We start from the raw sequence: 16,702 nt of genomic DNA on the forward strand, positions 1-16,702 counted from the left end.
TTATACTAGGGTCTTATCAGTACTCTGATAATTGCCCGATCATAGAAGCTCAATGGTCAGTAGAAGACTTAACAGGAAAAGTCATCCAGAATTACACTGATGTTCCTGGTAATGGATTTGTTTTCTACAACGATCAACTAAGTTTGAGGAATAATTACCTTTACTATGTTAAGGTTAAAGTGACGGACGCTCTTAATCGCACGAAAGTGGGAATATCGGACGGTATCACAGTTAGAATTCAGCCGCCAGTTTCGGGAATCGTCAGAGATGGACTTGGTTCCGAGGATATCGATTATCAGGAATCACGTACAGAGCTTTCTGCAAACTGGAATGACTTTGGTGACGGGGCTTCTGGAGATCCTACTCAGAAAATAGATTACTATGAAGTTTCCATTGGTGATGACACAAGGGATCATATTACACGAACGAATATTCATTACTACATCAAAGTTGGTCTTAATACGAGTTACACATTTTTTGGTTTAGACCTGACGCCAAAAACAGTGCGATATTACATAACAGTAAGGGGGTACAGTATAACAGGGGCTTTTGAAGAAAGCTATTCCAATGGCGTTCGAGTTGGATTTCGCCCAGGAATAATACCGGGAGTGATAGAATCAGAAGACGTGCAATCCAGTACAAGCGAAATATCTGTTTCATGGAGTGGATTTAGTTCAGATATTGGGATTAAAGAATATTACGTTGCCGTATCTACGGCTTTAGTAATTAATAGTAATAAGACTTTCTCATGTTCTGACGTGCAGAAAATTTTCTCTCAGTTTGACATAGTCTCACCTAAGATAACTGGGCTCGATACCCTTCAAACTCTCAAAAATCTCACTCTTAATCACGGGATGTCGTATTATGTTACTGTCATCGCAAGTGATGAGGTAGGAAAGTGTTCTTCAATAGAAAGTCGTCCCATTCTTGTTGACACTACTTCACCAGATCAAAGTAATGTAACCATCATGGTGAATGGATGGAATGTGACGGGAAGAGAAAAATTTTTCGTAACCGATTCCAATGAAATAGAGATAAAACTTATTAATATAAAGGACCCAGAGAGTGGAATTAATGTTGTTACTTTTCGTTTATATGGATATTCGGATTGTCCAGCTTCAAAGACTCCATCAACTTATATTTTAGAAGAGATACAGGCCATAAATGACGCAAAGGTTACTATGACACATTTAGAATTAGAATCTATGCGATATTATTACATTACTGTAACGATAAGTAACAACGCTGGTCTGGAATCCTCTCTGTTAACCCCAGTTATGCTTTTAGATACCGGTTCTCCGCATGTTGGGTCGGCCATTGCTGGAAATAACTGGGGACAAAAGATATTGTATCAATCTTCCACTTCAAATATTAAAGCTTGGACAGCAATTGCAAGAACAGAAGATGCATACGAATGTGATAATACAAAGGTAATCTTTCCATCTGATGAAACTTCTCTATGGTCTCCTTTGTCAGGAGATTTTTCAGAGGGAAATGTATTGAAAGATGATGATCGTTGGGTTTTAAAAATAGGATATAATGTTCCACTCACGAAAGTGTTGAAAAGTGGAATTTCAAGCCCAATAGGAGGATTACGGAAAGGAGAGTACTCCACTATTCTATCGACGGCAGAAGGAAGGAACATTTCGACATCATTTATTGTATCAACTTCAAACAACAATCCCTATTTTCCCGTAACATTTACACGTCCGCCCCCAACTGACTTTAACAAAGTAAATTTTAATACTTCAGAAACAAAATTAAGCAGCAAGAATATTTCATATCTCTCCAATAAAACAGAAAATTGGATACCATCAATACAGAATTCGTCTTCTTCTTACGTGGTTAATAAGACTGACCTGACAAACAAAAGTGTTAAAAAAGATGTTCCCAGTGGATTTGGATTTGAAATACTAGGTGATCAGCAAGAAGAAAGCGAGGTTTGGGATTGTTTGTTCTGGGCAAAAGATGATTATGATGAATTTCATAGATGGACTCAAATACAGAATGATCCAGTTGAAAATCAGCATGAATATAGCATTCAAACTATAGAGAGGTATTCAGACGACGAAAAAGTATGGGATTTGGAATTTTTAGTGAACGGAGACTTAAAGGCCAATATTTATGGATTATCATTTGATTCGACTGACCTTAACATCTTTGTCCACACCTGGAATTTTGACAACTACGAAGAACCAATCATAGATCCAATTCATCCGTATCGATCTCAAGCTGTACTGACAAAAATAAAAATTCCTACCAATGAATCGTTGGATTGCATTAATGGAAGAGGTTTTTATGATGGTGAAAGTGGAATTGCTGAAATATGGGTTGGTATTTCGGACAATGTAGAGGAATCTGGAAATATTAAAGAGTTTGAATTGTATAAAAAGATGTGTACACCCTGCTTGTTTAACTGCAATTTCAGTTGTGATGCAAACTGTTCCTCCTACGACGGGAGTTTGCCAGATTTTGAGAAAATTCCTCTTACTTTAGAAAATCTAGATCTAAAGTCTACAATTTTGTCTAATGATGGATTAAATGCAAGTGTTCAGACAGAGATTGTAAACATGACTGAATATTATGTTAATGTAAAAATGGTAAACTTTGCTGGACAACCAGTCTCAACTATTACAAATCCAGTTATTGTTGATATTACGCCACCAGTTTGTGAATACATACGCTGCTTAGACCCTGACGTTACTGGGATGAGTACACCAACAGATAAACTAGGCTCTAATAAGACCATCGGTGCGTACTGGTTATGTGAAGATAATATCAGTGGAATTAAGAAATTTATTGTCAAGGTAGGAACAGAAAATTCTGCTAAAGGCAACAAAGAAGACGAAAACATGATTCCACAAAAACCTATTGGAACGGTTTCTAAAATACGATTAGATCTGGATGATGACGTCTTTTTTGAGAACAAAAAGACTTATTATGTAAATTTAATAGTCATTAATGGTGCCAATCTCTCAACTGTGTATAGTTGCAGTGTATCAACAATGCTAACTCCGCCTGACGTTTCGGATGTAGATTCAAAAATGATGAATTCAGCTATGATAGATGAAGAAACGGGTACAGTTTTTATGGACTCTTTAGACAGATTTGGGGTGAAATGGAATAACAGGAAAAATGACACTAAGTACTACAGTAAGTTATATTTTAGACAAAAACTTGAATTTAATACTTAATAATTGATGAAAAACTGACGTATGATATTTCTTCCGTAGAATGGAAAATGGGGACATATGAAGGAGGAACAGATATAATTCCCTTATCTATAATAGGCGTCACTAACGAGGGAATAGCAGAAATAATCGGTGGTGAGCTTTGGTTAAACGGCAATAAAACCGGAAAATCTCTAGCCGCTTTCGCCCCGGAAACCTGGGGAAATTTAACCGGATCAGAAGTTGACAATGAGGAGAACAACTTCCGTTTTCAGATGGAGCCTGGACGATGCGTATTTCTTTCCCTGGTTGCTTTTGGATATTCTAACTTAGAAACCACCATTTCATCTCAGAAACTTTGCTTTGAACGTAAGTAGTTTGCAAACACATATGAATCGAATTATTTATTTAAAACTTTTTTTTTACATTGATATATCATTATGGTGACAATTTTTTTAATCCAAGTTTTGAAGTAAGAATAGATTAATCCCTTCAGAGATGTTACATGCACCTTTGACTTACGTGCATTATTCCTGTTGACTCCATGAGCATATAGCTTATTAATATTTTTGCAGGAAAAGACAGAGATTTGGTTTTGAATGGAGAGCATGAGAACCTAACAACAATTGCATTGCTTTCCGATTCTAAATTTAAGGAAGTGTCAGACTTGGATAGAAGTGAGAACATTGTTATTAATATTAAAGGTATGTTTTCCTAAGGAATTGCATTTTAACTGTAGAATTAGGTATATACCAATAAATAGAGTATTGATTTATTTTACTTTGCGTTTGTGGTTACCAGTAGGAAAAGGCTATATTTAGATGTTCAAAAACAGATGGAAGCTAAATAGAAAAGGTTTTTATTGTTCTGAAAAAGATAACTTCATGTCAATATTTGGGGGTTAGTTACGGAAACCTACTGGTTGGACACTCGCTTCATGATCAGCATTTTTTTGAGGGGGGGGGGGGGGCACTTCTTGTTCTCGGCACTGGTTCGAATTCAATGCTAACATGTTTAACATAGTCAGTGTTGTGCCTTCACCGTGTGCCCGATATTAGAAGTAAAATTCGAATGAAACCTTTGCTACTGAGGTCTTGTATTACACTAGGGGTTCAAATACGCTAAATAACAAACGATCAATCAGTCAACATTTTTGCCTTCAAATTCTCTCTTTGGTTAAACATCCGACTATGAAACAAACGTGCAAGAATCTGTGGAGTCTTCGATTTTGAGGTTATTGAGATAAACGGTTCAACGTATAAATGAAAATGAATATACCCTAACAAAAAATACTATAGTTAACTATAATGATAACTTTGACACTTTGAAAACTATAGTTAACTATAGTGATAACTTTGACACAACGACCAAAAGCTAATTTTGAACTTTTTTTGTTGAAAAAACCCCCCCCACCACTGTCGATATGAAATGATCAGGTTATCATTTTGACACCTTTCATCTGAGTAGTTTATTAATCCTTGTTAGGAATTTCAACTAGAATTTCAATATTACTTGTAAAAAGGCAAAATAATTTCATAAATGGACTGATGGCCAGTACACTTACATTAATCGAAGTAAAACAAACTTTCATTCATATTTTCATTTGCCAATACCAAAGAATGCGATAGTTAAACTTAAAATGATCTGATTTTCTCTCTAGGTATCAAGACATTTTAGCTCACCTGAGCAAAAGGCTCAGTGAGCTTTTCTGATCAAAATTTGTCCGTTGTCTGTCGTCATTGGCGTCGTCGTCGTTAACTTTTCACAATTTCATCTTTTTCTGCAGAACCACTGTGCCAATATTAACCAAACTTGCCACAAAGCATCCTTGGCTTAAGGGGATTCAAGTTTGTTCAAATGAAGGGACATATCCTCTGTCAAGGGGGGATACTTAAGAAATAGTGAAAATTTGGTGGGGTCTTGTAAAAGTCTTCTTTTCAAGAACCACTGGGCCAGTAAAGTTGAAACTTATATGGAAACATCTTCAGGTAGTGTAAATTCAAATTTCTTCAAATAATGACCCCTAGGGGTAGGGCAGGGTCACAATGGATGATCAAATTTTAACATAGGAATACATAAGAAAAATCTTTAAAAATCTTTTACTCCAGAGCCACTGGGCCAGAAAAGATGCAACTTATATGGAAACATCCTCAGGTACTGTAGATTCAAGTTTGTTCAAATCGTGACCCCCGTGGCTAGGGCGGGGCCAAAATGAATGATCAAAGTTTTACATGGAAATACATAGGAAATATCTTTTAAAATCTTCCTTTTCAGACTTAGTGGGCTGAGAAAGATACAACTTATGTAGAAACATCCTCAGGTAGTGTAGATTCAAGTTTGTTCAAACCATCGCTCCATTTGGGTGGGGCGGGGCCACAATGGACGATCAAAGTTTTTTATAGGATTACATAGGAAAAATCTTCTTGTCAAGAACAGCAAAGCCATGATTAGTCTTATCTATATGCAAGCATCCTCAGGTAGTGAAGATTCAAGTTTGTTCAATTCATGACCCCCTGGGGTAGGGTAGGGCCACAAGGGGCGATCAAAGTTTTACATACAGTAGGAATAGATAAAAATCTTTAAAAATCTTCTTCACAAGAACAGCAAGGCCATGGTTAGTCATATTTAAATAGAAACAGCCTCAGGTAGTGTAGATTCAAGTTTGTTCAATTCATGACACCTGGGGGTAGGGCGGGGCCACAATGGGTTATCAAAGTCTTACATAGGAATACATATGAAAAATCAGCAACAGTCATTTTGTGTCTTATTAATTCAAAAGCATCCTTAGGAAGTGTAGATTCAAGTAAGTTCAAATCATAATCACCCCCTCCTCCCCCCCCCCCTCGAACCACTTTTATATTTAAACTTTTTAAAACTGAACTGATTTCTTAGCCAAAGTGCTCAGGTGAGCAATGTGGCCACTGGGCATCTTGTTATGTAATTGAAATATTTCTTCACATTTCATTATTTCTTGCTGCGAGCATCAATGAGGTTTTCTGTCCAAAGTTTTTATTGATACCGCCATAAAAAAAAAATGTTTATTTTTTAGGCCCAAAATAAGAAAAATAGTATGCACGATACTTACATAGACACACTGCTTTATTTAACAATAAACATTTTTAAAAATAACTCTCACGAAGAATTATAAAGCACGATATACTGTAAATTACAAATAATAAAGATGGAATGCAACGCAGTGCATGAAACAGAAATACACTCAACACATTTTTGTCTATTGTCCTATTTTCACACATGTGCATCCCACTTTCTTTTAAAGGCTGATACAAGGATTTTAAAATTCAGAAAGTTACCTTTAATATAAAAGAGTATTTAAATGTTTTAGATATGTATTAATAGCTTCGACTGCTTTCATGTACTCTGCTTAATAAATTAATTATGTTTTAGGTAAAATCAGTGGTGTTTCAATCGGTTCTTTAACTGAATCTGATCTAACGGCAGACTATGGATCGGCTTCAGCCTCTGATTTCAATAGTTACTTGACAAATCCGAGTACCACGGATTGGGCATCAACACGTGATATTCGTAATAGGTAAACCATCTCGACATAAAATGAAAAAGGACTGTGTTTGAGATAAAGATGATATGAATAAGAATTTAACATCTTTGGTTACTTTTCTTTTTAGAATTGTGAAACCTCTCGGGGTCAATTTTTTCATAGCACCAACACGGACAATGGAGGTGGAGTTTATTGATGTTGACTTCAAATTAAACCTCGATGATTTCGATAATTCTACAGTACCGGCACTTCTTCTCTGGGATAGCTACACATTTAACCCTGATTCGGAAAGTTAGAAAATTTCATCTTATATGTAACTAAATGAAACATCTTGTTTAGAGTCTCGCTGTGTTACCATTTGTCTAAGTCATGATTTTTGGCGTGCTTTTGCATTCAATGATATGTAGAAAAGAAAAACAAGGTTTATTTTTGAGGAATTGGAAATCGAAATTTAGTTATTTCATATATAAACACAGAAAAATATTCATCTTACATGCAACTAAATGAAACATTTTTTTTAGATTCTCGCAATGTTACCATTTATCTAAGTCATTTTTAGAGCGTGCTTTTGCAGTCAAAGATATGTAAGAATGAAAAGCAAGGTTTATTTTTGAGGAACTGGAAATCGAAATTCTGTTATTTTATATACATTCACAGGAAACATTGTATTTCTGCGATTGAATTAACTCCTGTTCCTGATTTCATATCCTTTTATTAATTCTAATTTCATATACTGATAATAGTATTATGATTTCATAATTGACACCATACATTTATATATCTCCAGCGTATGGTATATGGCGACATGTGGAGGGAAACTGTGGAGAAGATATTAAATCGCCTATCATTGAGGGAAATATTTTTAAAACAAAGGTATAGTTTGATTCAATTCAATGCAACTATTATACATCTTTCGAAAGCGGTTTCTACAAAATTATAATGACCATCAAAACCCCACTGTTATTTATTACAGATATGCCATAAAACCTTCCAAACTTCGTCAAGAAAACGAAGATCTACTACATCTCTTATGTCGAATCCGTATCAGTACACATTAACGGTCATGAACTTATCTTTCTATAACTCACCACCAGAGGTCGAAATAGATACTATCAAAATTTTGGAAGACAGGCCAATCATCGATTTCCAAATACCTTACCACGATAACGAAATGGATTCCGTACAATTTTATCTTCTCGAAATGTCAGATATTGGTTTCGTTAATCTAACCACTGATGGTATATTGAGTTATTATCCGAAAGAAGACTTTTTTGGAAAAGACAGCATTCAAATAGCATTGAAAGACGATGCTGAAAATTCTACAATTGTGAATAAAACTATTTGGATAGAAGTAGATGAGGTAAACGACATGCCGATGTTTGGATATCTGTATAATGATTCCTCATACAATGTTATGAAGAATAAAAGTTTGACCCTTATTCTGGAAGGGAACTCTACATTTCATCATCTGTTTAACTTTGGATTTGCAGATGTTGACAACAATGAAACTTTATCTTTCATATCTAGCTTGAGTAATACAGCAGACGTCCACATTACCACGACACGCATCGATACTGAATGGATTCTAAATGAAACTTTCGAATACAAAGATGTACGAACACATCTTGAATATTCAGCAGACATTGTTATCAATAAAACATTCCATGGTGACTTGTTTTATTATATTTTAGGTTTTGATAGCCACAACTTTTTCACCGAGCGATTGGAGACTCATATTTTCATTCTCTGGTCTCCTTGCGTCTATGGCTTTTGTTCCCCAAAGTCTACGTCTTCTCCATCTTGCCAGGATATTTCAAGAGCTGCGTCATTCGATTTGTATAAATGTACATGTTATCCAGGATACATGGGGATGTGGTGTGAAAATGAGATCAACGAATGTTTGCAGCAACCTTGTGGCATACTCTTCAATTGTGAAGACAAAATCAACAGTTATAAGTGTATCATCAAGCAAGAGGGGATTGCTGGTCTGATAATTGTGGGACTAGTGGTGATTATATTACTATTCATTTTATATCGATTCTTCTGCTGCAACGCAAAGACATACAGGTAAAGATTGAATTTCGAAGTATGTATGTTTGAACATTTGATTTATATCTTATTCTTTTTTATTCATATTTTCTTTAAAACATTTTAGAGTTGCACACAATAGAGATGGAGCTGTTGACGAATCGTAAGTAATGTTTAGAGAGAAAGATATTAATTATTACATTATCAATTATTATATAATTATATAATAATTATATTAATTGCAAGATTCATTTTCCGTATTTTGTAAGCATTTTCAACGGAGTAGTTCATCGACCTTGACTTTATCTTTTCAGCAATGGCAATCTTCTGTGAGTATTTCCGATTTTCTTGAGGGTCGTTACTCATTGTGTACATTATTTTTGCAAGATATGATTATCAAGTTGAATGTTACCGTTTTTTCTCCTTAAAAACCGAATTATACGCGTAATTCTAAGTATCTCGTTTTTCTTGGTTGTAGAATTGGATTCAGAATCCTGCCTTCTATTGCCAAGGATTTTCAGCCTCATTATGAAAAAACAGAAATACCTCTGCACGATATGATTAAATCACCGCTGGATATGTCAACAACTTTAGAGGATGAGACAGCAGTCAAACATTTTGGTGATAGAGATAGCCAAGGTTACCATAAACACGTCGAAACTGGAATTTCTAGAAAGACCACAGACTTGGATTCATCAGTTAAGACACTTATACATTATGAAGACAAAGAGAAGCCATTATTTGCGAAGATAAGGCAAAAACTCGAAAAGAAACCAGATGGGGTTCCTTACGCAGACCCAATTGTTGTACTGAAAAATCCTTGTTACTCGCCCGAATTACGTAAAAGTAATTCCTTGGATGATAAGTCAGATGGATTCATTGAAGCATTAGATGATAAACTGCCAGAAGTAAAATCGCCTCAAAATTTCCTCTTAGAATCTAAACCATCGATTACGGATATTAAACAGCCAAATCTTATGTGACACTTGTGACTTTGCGAAAATACAACACTCGGATAAAAACGGAAAATAGAGAACTTTTTACGGTAACCATATTAGGAGAATTTAATTCTGCACAAAATATTTTTTAACCTGCCGAGAATGGACTGATCAACCTTCAAACGCATATTTAAGAGAAAGAAACTACGAGATCTGGTACCAAAGAACCTAGTTCATTTTTACGAAAACATTTGACACCATAGAAAGTAATTTTACAATGCAAGTTTTGGAGGAGCGGAAAACCCTCCCCACTATAACTTCGGAATCTCATTCTCCTATTAAGATGGTAGATTCGGACGAAGAGGCTGGTAAAAATACCACATCCACTAGAAAGAGATTGTCACTGGAAGATGGCATTTGGCAACTCTTACTGGCAAAAATGTACATGTACATTTATTTTAGTTGAAAAAAGAACCTGTAGGACAAAAATAAACTCTTTTCATTCCTGTTATCTAATCAGTGTAAAAACAATATATCTTCAAATTTATTAACACATTTAGTTTCATCGCAATGTTTATCTTTCTTATATTATAGTTGGATATTCTACACAATAAACTTTTCTTTGATCTAAGTATATATATATATATTTTTTATTTTCATGCATGCATGAAACTTGTATACAAAATAAATGTGATATTTGAAATCCCAATAATACGGTGTTTATATATATATATATATATATATATATATATATATATATATATATATATATATATATATATATATATATATATATATATAGTTCGTTTAAAGCGAAATTGACAGTCTTTTCTCCTTTAAATGTTTGAGAAATCCAGTTCCCAGTATCAGAAATATACGGACATCCTAAAGGAACGCAACAAGCAATTATAGATAAAAAATGTTTCATGAATATCTTCCAATTCTATCCAGATTCAATACACATCTTTAATTGTATGCGATAATTTGATTAAGAAGTTGAACATTAGTTTTAGAAAGAAGTAGGTAAACGTTCTTAATCCTCCACCCCCTCCAAATCAGTTTTGAGTATTTTTGCCATGTATATCAGCTTGGATCTTACAATGCATTTACTCAGTCTCTTGATCTGAGAAAAATATGATATTCCTTTCTTCATGAAGTACCAATACCTGCTTCTCTGATGCTGAAATCGAATTATTTGGCCTGGATCTAATTCAGAAACCCTTCGAATCCTATTATTTCTTTAAATTATGTGTAAGAGATAATATCTTCCTAAACCCCTAAAAAAGAAAAATAAATAAATGTTTTCAAGCGACTTTAAATAGACCTACTTCATAACATTTGTTTCGTACACCAATCAATAGACTAACCAATGAATACTTTGTCATACTTTCTTTATTTCCATTTGAACAGAAACGTGTAAAATTACACTGAAAATTCAATTTTTCAAGCTGTGTGACCACCAGCGCTTTCTTATTAAAACACATAAGATATGACTTAGGGTAAGCTCGTCTTAAAGTTAGGAGAAAGATAAGAGAGTCTTAAACTTGGATAGAATAGTGTTATTGGCCTCACTAAAAACTAAGAAATATCGTAAGTTCGGGCGCGTTCTAAGATGTATCTCGATCATAGGATGACTTCACCAGCATATCTACTGGTTAAAATTAAAGAAAGCGAATGTACGGATTTTTTTCAATCATGAGAGTATTTGTCTAATAATAATAGCCTTTATTAATCCTCTACCTTTTCATAGCAGAAAGTTTCAGGTCTTCTGGCCCAGTGGTTCTTAGAATTTCTTTTGAAGATGTCATTAAATTTTCACTAATTCTTTATCACTCCCCACCCCACCCCACCCCACCCCCCTTTGAAAGAGAGCGTGGCCCTTTGTTTGAACAATCTTAAGTCCCCTTTACTTAAAAATGTTTTGTGACATATTTGGTTGAAATTGGACAGTGGTTCTTAAGAAGTCAAAAATGTGAAAAGTTTACTGACAAACGGACAGGCAAATGGACAAAATTTATCAGAAAAACTGGATTGAACTTTCAGCTCAGGAGAGCTAAAAAGTGCAGTGTTTTGTTAATATCCCTTAAAGAAGTGTTGATAATTACAGTTGTCCTTATTGGTTTTGCTAGATAAAAAGACACGCAGCATCATTGCGCATTGATTAATTACAAAGACTCACATGTACTACTCATCAAACACATTATGATTTATCAATAAAATTTGCATAAAAGCTGGAGAGAGATAATGTATCTACAGCAAAAGATAAATATAACAGTAAAAGGTAAAGATACACACAGCGTAATACCGGAATTTCTAAATGGCTTTTCAAAACGTTACCTTAAATAGATTGAAAATGGTTGGGCAAAATAAAAAAAAACATCAACATTTTTTTTATTTTAAAAAAAAAAACCTCCCTGGTAAAAATTACATCGGCCTACAATATTTCTTTTTTCTTCAAAATTATGATTTAGTTAATAAACTGATCACCAAAGAGCACACTATAAAATATTAGTTCATTCTACTTGAAATCCACGCCAAGGATCACGTGTTTTGTCATAAAAATTTGGAATCATTTGTGACGAATCAATTAGTGATCGAAAACCGTCAAGCACACTATTCTTATTCATTTGAATTGGCATTTTGGATTCCTGCTTAGTAAGCATTTCTTTAAGCTCGGAGAACATTTCCTTTATTTCCTGATAAATTTGTTTTTCTTCTGGGTCATTCACAGGCCGCGTCTGTGATCTGGGTGTCGTTGACTTCTGATTTCCCTTACGGACAACATATGTATGAGATTTGCGTCTCTCTTGCTTTTTGGCACCAGTTGATCTTGCTTGGGGATTTGACATAAAATCCTGTATATAGCCTCTAAATTTTTCAAAAAAATCACCCCTTTGCAAAGTGTCTGACAGGAAATGCTGCACAAAGGATCCTAGAAATAAATGTTTTGTTTGTTTACTTTATCATAGTTATGCTACAAACAAATAGTTACAAAAAACAGACTTGATTATGTTGCATGACCACAAGGGATTTTAATCCGATAAAGTACTTATTATAAATAATTCACACCATTCTGAGAAATCAGATTAATACTTTAAGCATTTGCAATCCCACACATTTTTTATATCCTGATCTCTGACTATGTTTTTTGTTTGTTTGTCTGTTTATTGTTTAACGTCCCTCTCGAGAATTTTTCACTCATGTGGAGACGCCACCACTTTCCGGTGGAGGGCTGCAAATTTTGACCTATACTAGGCACTCAGGGCCATTGAGCAGTGGGGGATCTTTTTCGTACCAACACGGGACACGGGACCTCGGTTTATACGGTCTCATCTGAAGGACCGGTCTCCACGTCCCACAGTGGGATTCGAATCCGCGACGTAAGGATCAGCTCCTTACTCCGCTACTCTAGATCGAACGCTCTAACCTCTGTGCCACGCGGGCGACCTCTGACTATGTCTGAAATGAGCTCTAAAGAAAAGGGGTACGTGAAATCAGAGAGCAGGCACTATATTTAGACGGTAAATAAATTCAGGGACAAAGATAAAGTGCTACGACACATTTTGCAAACGCCTTTTGAGTACTTTAAGTTCAAGACAATCAGCCAAAACCTTTTTCAAATATCAATTTCTAAAAAAAAAAAATGAAAAACAACCAAAATACCAAACATTCTTCTTGTTGGGTTTTCGATTCAAAATTAGTATTCTAAAACTGTCTAAAAGTATAAGGTCAAGGGCAAACTTGTCACCCGAAATAAATTATCATGAAACGACAAATGCTGGTCGAATCAACATATACATGTATCAACCCTGAAAATTCCAAACAAATCGATTTTACGGTTTGTACCAAATCTGCAAAAATTATCTAAAGCAGAAAAAAAAAGAAAAAAATAATAATGATAAATAAATAAAAATAATAATAATAATAAAAAAAATAAATAATAATATAAAAATAAATAAATTTTAAAACCTGAAATTTTAAAGTTAAAGAAGTAAATAAATAAATTTAAAAAATAAAGATAAAAAAATAAACATTTGAATAATAAAATTGTGTTCTGCTGAAATAAGAAGATCTTAATAATATATACATATCAAAGACATACGCATTTCAACACCATTGCCATGTTTACGCTGAGCCTCATAAGCAGTTTTCAGGAACTGATAGCCAGATAGGGCAGCATATCGTCTTGGTTTTCCTTTTATATTGAATTTTTCCAAAAGGATGTTTAAATCCTCTTTCGATATGTCTTTGTCCAAACGTCTGAATGCGTAATCAACAGCTTCTACAAGTTAGATAACCTTCTTGAAAATGTATAAATGTAGGTGAAATATGATCAAAAGATTTAAATCTCGGTTAGATAAAAAAAAAATTAAATTAAATTTTACCTTCCAAAATCTCTACGTCTACTCTTTCCTCAATTTTTATAGGCAGGGGTATATTTTGCCGTAAAGCCCAAAATGCAAACTCGTCTCGTTTCGACAAAACCTTATCTTTAACTCCAATATCGTGATAATATGCAAGTTTATCTCTTTCGAAAGAGACGATGGCAAGTCTTCTCTGAAGATCTTGATTTTCATTCTCAACACCTGCGATACGAATTTCTAATTGTTCATGCCTTTGCCATCGGAATATCATTGCTTGAGCATCAAGCAAATCGCAGATGGTATTCTCATCATAGCCTAACTTTTTCACTTTTTCTAGGCGATATCGGAAGTTTCTAAAAACACATAATTTTTGTAAACTGTCAACAGGATCTAAGGCACTTTCTTCCATTAATTTTCTTGCTTTCATTATGTTTGTGTACACATCATCACATTGTTGAATCAAAACCGCCAAAAAATATATCATACTTTGAAGTCGGTCATTTTTCTTATCATCATCTTCAATTTTTGCGGTCAGAGTGGCTATTTTATCGTGTGCGTTTTCCAATTCTCTTCCCATCTGATTTTGTCTAAGCATCAGATTCCGTGTTTCTTCCTCCATGTTATCGTCAGTAATTGTGTGTGGTTGCACCTCTAAAATTTTTCCAAAAATCAGATAATTTTTTAGATAAATATACTAAGCTACCTATAATATATAAAATTTTATACTTTAGCAGTTGTCAATGATATACCTTGCACCCAAACCATATCCCCTCCTAGCCCAATGTGGCTAACAGACACCTCATTCAGCATGGATAACCTCTGTGGATCTGAGGATAGCATTGTACTTGCAAACTCTTCTGGTACCATTATTGTAATTACTAGGCTGTTTGAAGGTTCGATTCCTGATATAATGACAAATTCCTTAGGTACGAAAAGCAGATCTGATGCCATTGAACGAAGCCGTTCCAACTCTGATCTTCCATAGGTGTTAAGGTCCTTTCCTCGTATGTGAAATTTCAGATATCTGTAGCCGTTTTCTGTGTATATATTGAGGACTAACTTTAACATATTGGTATAAATTAAATAAAAAAGCAGTATATAAAAACACTTAATTTAATGATGAGAGAGAGAGAGAGAGAGAGTACCTGGTGTTTCTCTCGGAGCAACAAAATGAATGCTTGAATCAAGGGACTCTGCAAATTCTACATATTTCTTTTGAAGATCCCTCCTGGGTAATATCCAAAGCATGGCTTGAAGTGTTATGATATTGTTTTCATTCAGCAACTCTTTTTCTCGTAGGATTTCAAATAAATCCAATGCAGATTTTACCTTTTCAAGCCTTGCCTTTCCTATTCCATATTTTCCTGTGGGTATTTTTTTTTTCAATATTGATCTTTTTCTCCAAAAATTTTACAATTACAAAAATGTTTGCTGTTTTTTAAAGATATTTACATAACAAATATTACCTCTGCAAAGGAATTTCAGTTTTTCCAAATCACCATCAGTCAATTCATCACTTATTCCGATGAGAAATGAATTCAATGCATAATCAGCTGAAGGCTTCAGGTCAGCAAGGTCTGTTAGTTTTGAACCCATTGTAATCTCGTCCTTGCTTATTGACCTATTCTTTAATAAATATAATGTGAAAATGTCAGTTCTAAATTAGATATATTTTTAATCGCTATCTGTAATGGAAAGCAATCTGAATAAACTCCATTGACTCGATTACGTAATGTACCGGTATAAACTTGAGTACGTACGGTCCATGACAAAGTCATGATAATCAACAGGACAAGAAATTTTTCAAAATAAATAACTTTAGTATATAGTAATCAAGACTATATAAACCTGATCATCTAGCGAATAAATGAAGGCTAAAGAAACATCCTGAGATCCTGATTTACAGAAATATTTCCTTTTAATTGACGAAAAAAAAAATGGCGGACAAAGATGTCGAGCGACCTAACAATTGAAATATCAAGCAATACAATTATCCTTTGTGCTGACGATAAATATATGATACTAGTACTTGTCAAGAAAAGATTATTTATTAATTTTACTAATACTTCTGATGAAGTGATTATAAAGCACAGCAAATTAGATTAACAATCATGGATCAGACTTTAACAGGTCGCAACATTATCAAATTCTTACCTTTGGTGAGAACCATTTATAATTCCTGTAAAAATTGTCATTTGGAGGAAACTATGAAATTTAATGATAAATCTTTAAAAAAAAAGATTTAAGAGTTGAAATGAAAAATGGAAAATGGCTGCCATGATGACCTAGCGATGATCGAATGGGTGTAAATTTCACGTATGGGTTAGAGCTAAAATAATGTCCCTTGAAAGGAGTTCTTTGATATCATCAATTATGAAATAAATATCTCTAAATTTTGAGAAACAAACCTAAAGATCATAGTTTGTGATTATGAAACGTTAACACGACTGTTTTAATGTCAAATATTATATCTAGATATACATTTCTGAAAAAAAAATCGTCTGTTGACTTTCAGAAAGTACTGTACCTAGAGATACTTATTTCTTCGTAACGATAACGAAACTAACGCGTCAACCAATCATTTTAGATAAACTATTTTTAAATCATCAATGCAGTATATCCTAGTCCTATCCTGGGATACGTTTAGGGTCACTATTACATCGCTTTTTATGAGGAAATCATTTC

At 34.2% G+C, this 16,702-nt stretch overlaps 2 protein-coding genes across 3 annotated transcripts in view; one reads left to right on the top strand and one right to left on the bottom strand.

Annotated features, from left to right (window-relative positions):
- Positions 1-8,763, top strand: part of LOC133197029 (uncharacterized) — a 49,714-nt gene extending 40,951 nt beyond the window's left edge. The window contains exons 41-47 of the mRNA XM_061332868.1: positions 10-3,153; positions 3,234-3,539; positions 3,746-3,874; positions 6,576-6,720; positions 6,815-6,978; positions 7,475-7,560; positions 7,661-8,763. Coding sequence (XP_061188852.1) covers positions 10-3,153; positions 3,234-3,539; positions 3,746-3,874; positions 6,576-6,720; positions 6,815-6,978; positions 7,475-7,560; positions 7,661-8,758 — 5,072 coding nt within the window. The 3' untranslated portion in view covers positions 8,759-8,763. The remainder of the gene's footprint in view (positions 1-9; positions 3,154-3,233; positions 3,540-3,745; positions 3,875-6,575; positions 6,721-6,814; positions 6,979-7,474; positions 7,561-7,660) is intronic.
- A 2,857-nt stretch (positions 8,764-11,620) lies between these two features.
- On the bottom strand, positions 11,621-16,250 carry LOC133196720 (uncharacterized). 2 transcript variants are annotated; one of them, XM_061332579.1, is made up of 7 exons: positions 16,172-16,250; positions 15,484-15,643; positions 15,163-15,381; positions 14,767-15,054; positions 14,039-14,668; positions 13,756-13,935; positions 11,621-12,585 (listed from the first exon to the last, which is right to left on the bottom strand). In XM_061332579.1, the coding sequence occupies exons 2-7, from the start codon at positions 15,611-15,613 to the stop codon at positions 12,167-12,169; spliced, it is 1,866 nt and encodes a 621-aa protein (XP_061188563.1). In that variant the 5' UTR covers positions 15,614-15,643; positions 16,172-16,250; the 3' UTR covers positions 11,621-12,166. The 2 variants fall into 2 exon arrangements, with proteins under 2 accessions (XP_061188563.1, XP_061188562.1); XM_061332578.1 differs by having other exon boundaries at positions 15,484-15,638; positions 16,172-16,244.
- Positions 16,251-16,702: the final 452 nt, after the last annotated feature.

This window comes from Saccostrea echinata, unplaced genomic scaffold, assembly GCF_033153115.1.
Source record: "Saccostrea echinata isolate AGI-Se365-2 ecotype Australia unplaced genomic scaffold, CSIRO_AGI_Sech_v1 ptg000030l, whole genome shotgun sequence".
Lineage (NCBI taxonomy): Eukaryota > Metazoa > Mollusca > Bivalvia > Ostreida > Ostreidae > Saccostrea > Saccostrea echinata.

Coding starts and splice junctions, on each gene's coding strand:
- LOC133196720 (XM_061332578.1), bottom strand. CDS start 16,212: ATGACAATTTTTACAGGAATTATAAATGGTTCTCACCAAAG. Junction 15,055..15,162: donor TGCTCCGAGAGAAACACCAG/GTACTCTCTCTC, acceptor ATATATACACAG/AAAACGGCTACAGATATCTG. Junction 13,936..14,038: donor AGACGTAGAGATTTTGGAAG/GTAAAATTTAAT, acceptor TCTAACTTGTAG/AAGCTGTTGATTACGCATTC.